This window comes from Palaemon carinicauda, chromosome 32 (genome assembly GCF_036898095.1).
Source record: "Palaemon carinicauda isolate YSFRI2023 chromosome 32, ASM3689809v2, whole genome shotgun sequence".
NCBI classification, from domain to species: Eukaryota; Metazoa; Arthropoda; class Malacostraca; order Decapoda; family Palaemonidae; genus Palaemon; species Palaemon carinicauda.
Genome location: NC_090756.1, coordinates 19,026,616 through 19,037,325, shown reverse-complemented (window position 1 = coordinate 19,037,325; position 10,710 = coordinate 19,026,616). Strand labels below are relative to the sequence as shown.

At 37.3% G+C, this 10,710-nt stretch overlaps 1 protein-coding gene across 9 annotated transcripts in view; it reads left to right on the top strand.

Annotated features, from left to right (window-relative positions):
* Nuak (Nuak family kinase 1) overlaps window positions 1-10,260 on the top strand; it is a 158,328-nt gene extending 148,068 nt beyond the window's left edge. For 6 of the 9 annotated variants that reach the window (XM_068356121.1, XM_068356116.1, XM_068356117.1 and 3 more), the window contains 3 exons: window positions 1-3,800; window positions 5,581-5,622; window positions 7,681-10,260. The exon at window positions 1-3,800 is cut by the window's left edge and continues 452 nt beyond it. In XM_068356121.1, coding sequence (XP_068212222.1) covers window positions 1-3,800; window positions 5,581-5,622; window positions 7,681-7,912 — 4,074 coding nt within the window. In that variant the 3' untranslated portion in view covers window positions 7,913-10,260. Of the gene's footprint in view, window positions 3,801-4,045; window positions 4,100-5,580; window positions 5,623-7,248; window positions 7,286-7,680 lie in introns of those variants that run through there. The other 3 variants (XM_068356119.1, XM_068356114.1, XM_068356120.1) reach the window with 3 other exon arrangements.
* Window positions 10,261-10,710: the final 450 nt, after the last annotated feature.

The following is a 10,710-nucleotide window of genomic DNA, read 5'->3' as shown; positions in this document are numbered from 1 at the left end:
GGTCAAATGATGCAATCTGCTGATGAAAAAGCAGCTCTTAAGCAGAGTGTGCAAGAACAACTTCAGCAATTAGTGAGGGAGTTAGAGGCAGGTGAAAACCCTTCACCTGAAGTTCCTTTGATTCCACATCAACACCCAGCTAGTCCTCAGTATGAGAATTTCCCTATACCTGGTGTCAGTGTAATGAGTCCAGTTAGTCAAGCTCAAGCATCTACACCAATCTCTTCACCTGGTCCTACACCAAATTATTCAGTGCCAAAGTGTTTTCCACCACCGCCAAAGCCCGTTTCACCTGTTCAAAATTTTACATTAGAATCAGGTGATGCTAAAGGTTCTAATTATGAGGTTCAGAGCTCAACATTCAGCAACCAAAGCACAAAAGATTTTCCTGTACTAAGTAACCAAAGTATGACAGCACCGACCTCCATTCCAGTTTGTTATTCAACAACAAGTAGTATTGTCAGTCCTCCAATAGTTCCACAAAATAATCTTGCCTTTGGTGATGGCATTAATCAAGGAGCCCTTATGCGTTATACAGGAAGTGACCAAGTTGGATACAATGCAATCTTGGATATTAGCAGAGAAGATGGTAGTCCCCTGGGTAGTGATGGCATTCCAGAGAGTGGTGTTCGCAGAAGTACTATCAATGAAGACTGGTTGCGCTCGGGGGGTCCGGTCGTCCGAAGTGCCGAGACAGCTGCTTTAGAAGCTTACAGGCGTACAAGAGTCAAAGGAAACACACAAGAGCATCAGATAGGAAGTTCTGAGGTGTGTCATACCACCGATTCTCTTGCAAGGATGGAAGAAACAAATTCTGGTGAAATTTCAAGTCCTCCACCAATATACTCCAATGTGAAACAAGATATTTGTCAAGTTACATCCTCAGCCCTCTTTGCTCCAGGTGGGATCAGCAGTGCTGATGCACCAGTGCAGCAACAAATGGTTATACCAAAGTCAGACGCCACAGGTCTCTGTGAAGCAAATAGTACTAAAATGAAGGAAAATTTGCCAACTACTACAGTACCTCATGGAAGTGCCAGTGGCAGCAGTACAAATAATGACCAAAATAACAATGGTGGTCTAATGATCAGCAGATCCACAAGTGGCATTCCTCTAAAAAGTAACAGCCGTGGCAATATCAGAAGTAGTTTAAGTGGTCACAGTAGTAGCATTACAAATCTGAAAGCCTCCAGCGAAGCACTACAGCCAAAGTCTTACATACGAAGTAAGTCTAAGGAACTCACTCCAGCTATTGAAGCAGCTGGGGAAAAATTCAGCCAACTAAATTCTAGCACTTTAAAGCGTATATCGCCTTTTGAGGCTTACAGAAGAACAAAATCTAAAGAGTTACCACTGGATGCTGCTAATAAGGAAGGTGCAAATGTAAGGTTAAAATCTCCACCCATAGGGCCTGAAAGAGCAAAGTCGCCCTTTGAAAGAGCTCGTACATCCATTGAAAGACAATTTGAAAAAGCAAAGTCCCCACTGGCAGACAGAGCAGCACACAGGAAGAGTGAATCTTTACTAGGTTCGCTGCACATGCCACCTACACCTATTCTTGGTCGCGCTGCTAGTATGGGGAGAGAAAAGATTGATACTGAAGCCGAGAGTGAAAAAGATGCTGACAATGCCAAGTTAACTGAAAAGAAAGAAAAAGAAAAAAGTCAAGTGAAAAAGACCTCTTCCTGTGATCCAGAGAAACCAAAGTCTATGTATAAATTACTAGCCTCTCGTTTCAATAGATCCGGTTCAAATGTTCCTGAAGGAGGTAGTCGACAGTCAACGGATAAACGTCCAGATGACGAGGAAGTCAGTGAAAAGGAGGAAAAGTTCAAACTCAAAAGGCCCTCTCGATTCATGAAGCATAAAACAGAAAAGAGCTCCTCTAAATCAAGTCTGTGTGAAGGGGAAAGCAGCCAAGATAGTTCAGAACGGATAGAAAGAAAGCCTTCTAAAAAGCTTACAGATGCTTTGAACAAATTCCTTGGTAGAAAAGATTCCAAAGAGGAAAAACTTGCAGCAAACTCTTCCCCTCAACTTACAGACTCTTCATTCGTAGGAGATGACCAACCAAGAAAGCCTCCTCGTGTGAAATCAAAGAAATTCTCGAAGAGTCAAGAGAACTTATGCAGAGTGGAAGAAGGGGGTGAAAATGTTAATACAATGTCTCTGTCAGAAAGAGCACAGAGTGTTGTTCCACAAACAAAGTCATCTCTCCTACAGCCAGACTTTACTCTGGAGTCTGTTACTAAAAGTATTTGTGATCATTTATCACAACTGGAAAATGATATATCATCTCGGATCGGACACATGAATATGCAGAACTCAGATACCACTCTCGTTTCAAGCAATGGCACACAATTTCTTCCAACAGAATCATCGTCTGTTTCACAACTGAACAGCTACGGTTTATCGCCAGGCCTGGCAAGTCGTCGAAACTGTAGGCCAACAAACTTAGATATAGCTGCAGCAAAAATTGATAATGGATCACACAGTACCTCATCAATATCAAGAGAGAGTGCAGTAGTATCACCAAGCAATCTAAATAGAGAGAGTGAAGAAGTGAAGTTTGCTAAAATAAAAGATCTTGGACTCCCAGGGAATGGACATCACCTAGAAGATGGCAATCAAACACCAACAGAATCAGGAGAATCAACAACCTCATATGGAGAGGAAACGAGAGGTCAAAGTGAAAATGAGGATGAAAGTGTAATGGATAGAATAACTAGGAAGAGCTATTACACAAGATTTCAAGAAATGAAGAAGAAACCAAAACTGAGAAGGGCTAACACCAAAGAAGACATGGATCAGCAGTTAGCAGCAGCTAAAGCTCGTTTGATGAAAGAGGAAACACAAAAAACTGTGCGGGATTCCCTTAGTCCTCTGCGATTTAGTGGTACTTCTCCAGCGACTTCCCCGAGGGCCTCTGTTACCTCACCCCCTTCCTGGGATCCTATAAGAAAACACTCCAGAAAATCACTCCCTCCAGAGGATCTCGCCAGTACTTACATGATGGGTGCAAGGAGAGGTGCATCTCTGCAGCCTGATGATGCGCGCATTAAAAGACGTCACACTTCAGTACAGCCAGATGACAGAATCATAGGACGCTTGCCATCTCTTCCCCCTGAAGATAGGACTTACAACCAAAGGGCTCCATCTCTTGGTCGAGAACACATGATGACTTCACAGAGAAATTACTCTAAATCCATTCCACCAAGTAACTCCATGAGTATGCCAACTAGTCCAATTATGGGACATGAATCCACTAATGAAGATAGAGTTCATGATGCTGTTGCAGCAGCAATGGCTGCAGGAGCTATGGCAGGAGAGGCTGCCGCTTTAGCTGGTGATACCATTGATGGGGTGAGAAAAGAGAGACGGAGTACATCAAGAGAACCTTCAATTAGTCGTTTAAGAAGTCCAGAACAAGTAAACCTTCAAAGTTCTTCACAAGAGGAAACTCGAAATATGGCAAGGGAAGAACTGTCACGTCGTCTCACCCACCTTACTCGAATATCTGGAACAAGTCCGTTGAGTGGAGCGAGAGGAGGAAAGATTGGTACTCCTGTAAGTAGCACTGGTGAGAAAAGTGTAATTAAACCGTATCGTCGAACAAACACAGTTGGGCAGCTTGGTGACCCAACACCAGGCTTAACTGCACCCGGTGCTGGGATGACGGAGAGACCTGTGTATCGCAGAACGAACACCATGGATATACCACCAGCTGACGCTCGCGCCCGCCCAGGGAGCGAGTACAGACGCTTACTGCAGGATCCATCTCGCCGTTACTCAGCTGCCAGGTGGGTGCCCTGAAATAAGTTACCTGAGGCTGTTTAGAAAAAATTGCTGAGAACTGGCAGCTGCATGATAATCTATCTCATCTCATTTTGTGACCACTAGCAGCAATAGTAGCATTTAGTACAACTACCACCTTTCATAATTCTCTTCATCTGTGCCAAAGTTACCTTTAGTAGACGTAGATGTAAAACAGCGTCATAATGAATGGCCTATAGGGTCTTCCCACCTGCATAAGATCCTCCCACAGATGGTCGGCAAATGGTGGTCCCCCTGCGAGATGGCCCAGTCCTGTACCCTAGTGGTGAGTAACGGAAAGATGATTTTGAAGGAACTTGTGACACCTGCACTCGACCTCCCCCCAAACTCGACACCCGCCTCCCTCCCTCCCAACTTGGCATGACTGTTTTCTTTTAAGATCTGTTGCATAATTAATAATGGCAGCAAAACTGTCCCTCAAACAACAACTCTTAGAATTTTACCTTCAGATAAAAATGAACCAAGTTTAGAGACACAATTTCATAGGATGGTTCAGGTTTATTACCTTGATTTTATCAACAGATAAGATTACAACAAAAGTACAATTAAATTATTCATTACTTCAATTGATGAAATCATCCTACCCAGATGAATTGCGTCAATTTTCAATATTACGGATTTTCTATGTTAGAAAACAGCGACCCAAAATAGACCATTCATACTACTTGGATAAGCCACATCCTCATTTCACAAAACATTTGCTAATCTCACCACAACTAACATTCACAGATGAAGCACTGTGCCAGCCACCAGCACCAATTACATCTATGATATTTAATATGTAATGCAAAGATATTGAAACTGAGGTATTTGCAAGTAAGCATGGGATTTTTTTCAAACAGGTTTCTGGCTTTTGAGTTTGATTAGAATATTGCACAACAATAGAATTTTGCTAGTGTTTTTTACATCGGAGTTCATGCATGATTTGACTTCTTTCTTCTATTGCAGTTGAATGCAAATAGTGCAACGTCTGCCACAAATTGAATTTCCCAATTAGGTTTCACTGATATGTGAAGTCATATTCTTTCATTAGTTACAGATAAATGAATATTGAACTGAATAGAAAATACTTCATGCTTATTTCACAAGTTTGACAATTATTTTCATGTAGATATAATGCAATATTTCATAAATTTTCATATTGATGATTTTTTTTTAATAAAATAGAAGCCTTAAGATTTCTCCAGTAAGGCACAGAACCCAAAATGAGTTGAATATCATAAGATTTTCATTTAGGAAAATGTGCCTTAATGGATTATTCTTTTTACAATATCTAAAGAAATTGGCAGCTGTGAAAACGATTGTAAGAAATACAGTACTGATACCCTTACAGTATTTAATGATCTTACTTAGTATGGTTTGCTTTAGATCAGATAATTTGATATAAAAGTATATAATTCCAAATTGCTTTATTTTCCCGTAAACTTTATGATGCAGGAAAATTAAGTCCTTAAACAAAAATGGTCTGTTCTGTTCGTTCTAGCCCATTTGAATTCAAAGGGGTTTAACTCAATCATTATGAAATATGGGTCTGCCCAAATTTTCAATCTAGGCCCTCTAGGCACTCAGCCATGGTCAAAATTCGTACCTTTTTCTACATCGTACCCATTGTCAAAATATATTTTTCGAGTGTTTTGGGCAGATACATTTTTCTATGCCCAGCTCCAGACCGGAGCGACACAGCTTCCATTTTCCATTTCATCTAGTTTTAAGAATGCACGATAATTTAAGGTTCCTTGTCCATAGCATGGGGAGGTTTGGAGACAAAGGAAGACGCATTCTACACGAGTGAGAAACCGAATCACTGTTGTACGCATGGGCGTGGTCTAAACACGTAGTTATCTGTAGAAGAAAAAGTAGATCGAAATAGTGATTCACTCATACCAATGAGAGTTTGCAATGCACGGAACATTCAGTTACTACACTCAAAACATACAGCCACTTGTGTACATACTGTATTCATATACACGTAACTATAGATTTGATATCCTTACGTTGAAATTCGCAGATAAGATTCAAGATAGTAATAAACTTGTTGTTAGATCTTTATATCATAAAAAACAATCAAATATTAAAGTTTGAACACCTCTTATGGAGCTTAAATATATAAAATATCTTAGTGGATAGGTACTGTATGATTTTCTTTCTATTGGGAATAGTTTTTGGTTTTTATCTCATATGTGAAGACATGACATTACACTTAAAAAGAAAATTTGACCCACGTAGTTCAAAAGGAAACAATTGGTACCTGTTATCATTAAATATTTAGATTTGAATCAAGTTTTTATGCAATAAAATGTGAATTGTACCACTCCACACTATAAATACTGTAACAGGGGGGTAGGTCTTGATATGTTCATATATTACAAGTTAAATTATTTAGACTGGGTATATGCTGTAGTCAGCTGGGTGCTTTTGAATGTTGGGACCAACTGTAATTATGACCACAGATTAAATTCACTTCAACTTTGAAATATAGAAAGATACAATTTTGATTATTACACATACATACACATACATACACATACATATATATATATATATACACATACACATCTATATATATATATATATATATATATATATATATATATATATATATATACACACACACATACACACACACACATAAATATATATATATATATATATGTGTGTGTGTGTGTGTGTGTGTGTGTGCGCGCGCGTATAGCCTACACATACGCACCCAATGCATTGAGACCCATATTGTAAATGCCCTGTAGTATAACTGGCATGGAGTATTTGATAATGTTTTTCGTTAATTGCTTTTTCCTTATTCACAAAGAAAAGTCATTGTCTTACAATCATAGTTACAAATAAATAAATGAATCTGTAACAAATAATACAATAGTAATGAATTAAGTAACGAAAGCAAAGTATCAAACTATTTTCTTTATATTAAAAAGTACCAGACAAGTCAAATGACTAACTATATAAAACAATGGCTTTCCTCGATTATATTTCTTAAGATTTAAATAAGCTTTTTTGCTGTCTTTTATTTGCTTCTTTAAAGTAATACACATAATCATTATTATCACTTTCATTCATTTTCTTTTATTTCACATTCTATTTTCTAATTTTACGCAGGCCGGTGCACGATGCTGTCCATTTTTATTTTCAGTTGATGCCAGTGCACGATGCTGTCCGTTTTTATTTTCAGTTGATGACAAGCAACATCACAGCTTCTGTTTTTAAAAGGATGCCAAAAGAGAAAACTAACTTAAAATACCCACTATGGTCATTTAAACAACTGTCTAACCCTCGGGCATTAAACTTTGAACTTTTCCTCTTCTAAACTAAAACTTATAATGCTTAAATAAAACTAGTTTAAATGTTGATTAAGTTTATTAGCATAACGATGACTGACCATCGTGCTTTCGCCAATTCCAACAGTTACCGGGCTGTTCAACTGTAGTTGTCTAAAATTACATGCTTTCAAGATATCTCAACTAAAGGTTAGAAGATTGTGCAAGCCATTTAACTTCTCTATGTAGCAATGATAATTTTTTTTACTGTCATGATAATGCATATGCTTAAGCTACTGACTTCTTTTTTGCAAGAGGCTGATAGTTTTAGATCATAGATAAGCAGTCAAATGAGTGCCTGGAAGCTAATAGTCAAATTAGAGTCTAGATGCTAAAAATCAAATGAGTGCCTTAATGTAAACAATCAAATGAGCAATTAGAAAATTAATTGATAGTATATGAGTAGTGGGTTATAACGCAGGCCCATACAGGCATCAGCTCTCAAGCAAATTCAGCCTAATTAATGATAAATAGAGTAATTAATCTTAAATTTCTAAAATGATCTTGACCTAACCCTCAGGACACTGGTTGAAGAAGACACGCCATCAACCTCTCCAACGAGAATCTCAAGAAACCACCACACACCGTCGACCATCAGCACTTCGTCTACCCTGTCAACACCTTCCTACCGCCTGGGTTATTCGGGCATGGATTCCATACCTAGATACACCCCTAGCAGCCTGGAAACTTCCAGTCACTACACCTCTCCTATATCTCCTGTCTCTCGTAGATTATCTTTCTATCGTTACTGAGTTCATTCAATTATTTTTATTTGTATCTGCAAAGCTGTGTATAATGTAAAAACATGTATAAATGGTTTGTTCTTCTCTTTTTGGTGATTTTTTTTTAATGTAATCTCGAGGGTTTTAGAGGAAATGTAAAGTAATTAAAGTGATTTTCTGGAGGTGATTTTGCAATATAAATTGCTACGACGGAGATGATTTTTTCTACTTGACTCTTGTATGTAATTTAATGTACAGAGGAATGATGAGTTAGGGAGTTTAAATGAAATATATATAGACTATGACGCATACAAATATATATTTGACATTTATGAATGTTATTTTGGTTTAAAGAAAAAAAAAGTTTTTTTTTCGTAAATACGTAATCTTGTGAATGTTAAATCTTCTTCTTTAAGTATTAATTAGTCTCTGGTATTGAACAGACATCAGAAGGATTGTCTGTGCACGTCTGTTCTTCGATTATGTAGGGAGAAACCAGAATTGCACAAATCAATCTCTCTCTCTCTCTCTCTCTCTCTCTCTCTCTCTCTCTCTCTCTCTCTCTCTCTCTCTCTCTCTCGTGTCGTTTGTAATCTCCGTAAGAATTAATTCTAGTTACTAAAAACTCTTAAAGTAATTGGGCATTAGCAAAAATTAATTATGAAGTTAGAGAAATAATTAATAAAGTTTGTCATTAAAATTCTTAAACTGTAAGTTCTCTCTGCTAAAATAGTTAACAAAATTAAATTCGCAAACTATTGGCGAATTACAATTAAGAAATTGGATCGAAACAGTTTCCTCATTCATCTTGAATAATTATTAGAATTTACTGAGGACGATTGCCAAGGTTTTGCTATTTACTGTGAAACTGGGTTGTTTTTCCCACCATCCCATTGTTAGAATAACTCTATTTGAGTTTCTATAGTTTTTGTATTGTATTTACATAAATACATACATACATACATACATACATATATATATATATATATATATATATATATATATATATATATATATATATATATACGGTGCACCCTAATCTTTAGCGCTACGCAAAACACGTACCCTTTAAGATGCCTCGTAAATCATAAAGCAATATAGTACTTGAACTTATGCAATCAAAATCATTTCAATGAGACAACAAGTCACATACAGTAAAATTAGTACTTCAATAAAAAAGGAAGAACCATTAAACTTTTGAGCCAGGAGCATTTTACGCAACCTTGCGTAACTCCCGCTTCAACGGACATACCAACTTTTAGTTCATTTGTTTCCTGCTCTTTACCCTCCTCCTGAATTCCACTACTGACACCCTACTCGAACAAGGAGGTTTCAACTGAACTCAAAAGAGCCCAGTTGAGGCTCTCCCCAATGTTGACTAACCAAAATTGGCTTGTTCTGCAAATAACTGGTGATGATGTACCAAACAAAAGGCACTGTTTATTGTTGTTCCTGATATCATCATCAAAGGGCTGGCACTCAGAATGGGCTTGGAAATTAGACCAAATTGAAGCATTAATCCAACACAGCAGGACCCCATGATAATCTACAATACATCCTGTTTGGGTAACTTTCTACCCCCTCTGACGTACTGAATTAGGTTTTGTCATTTTCAAACACTTTTCGGCTCTATTTTTCAAAAGTACTTCAGAAAAATAACTTCCCCTTGAGTAAAATGATTGATAATGTAAAACTACGCATTCTCAGAAGCCTTATGGATATTCAAAGGCCTAGGAGTTCTGACTTCCTCTATGAGGCCATTACATTACAAGCAACTTCACCCACTAATTACACCACATATACAGCCGATATTAAACGTCAACCGATCATTTAACGGTCAGTTAAAGTAAATTTAGTAAACGATTACATGAATTTGAGCCCTTTGTTGCCCATCTTAAGGCAACAAGCCAATGGTAGTTCTCGACGTTCCTTCAAGGATTCTTGCAGCTGCTCCGCGGGAACAGCCGGCAGGAGAAAATGGTCAAATGAGATCCCAAAGTGAACAGATTCCTATCTTCTATTCCTTCACAGATACAGATCAATGAACAGATCAATGCTCTTCCATAAATATATTAGTGCTATCTGCCATAAAAAAAGTCAACTGAAAAAACAGACCACATAATTGCATAAATTCTTAGGATATTCAAATGGTCAACTTTAAAAAAATATTGTTATTCTATTGGGATGGTGGGCTAAAACAAGCTATTAAATAATTTAATGGAGGCTTGTATAACCCTACGCTCAAACCATAAAGTAATTATTGAACAGACTCATAATGTAGTATTTGGAATCATATGGTAATTAAGGTTAATTTAAAAAATTATTTTGCTTTCCTCCTCGTTTTTCATCGTCTGTTTTCAAAATGAATAATTCTTCAACTCCCAACTAAAATTCTTCAAAATAAAAGCAGAGATAATTTAGAATTCACTCTTACAAGACTACACGATTTGCAGACTTTACTGGCTGAGAAAGAGAAAGAAACGAGACGGTGGGAATGGTAGGGGCAGACCCACTAAACAATTTGTTTGCCAATAAAAAAAGATGGAATAACATCTTGATTTATCATCAGTTGTTTAACCAATATAATGCAATTCTGGTTATCTGCCTCCATTTAAACAGAGGATAAACTACCAAAAAGAGAACAGACTGCACTAGTTGTTTGTTGTAAATAGAAGATATAGTTCTAATTTTAAAATGACAAACTTTCACCAAATCGTTTGTTGGTCAAAACTGACTAAGCTTTTTTCTAAAGGACAACATTTAAAAAGCATGTGATTTGGTGCAAATTTTTTTTTTGTAACCTAAATAATTTTGGACATATTTCCTCT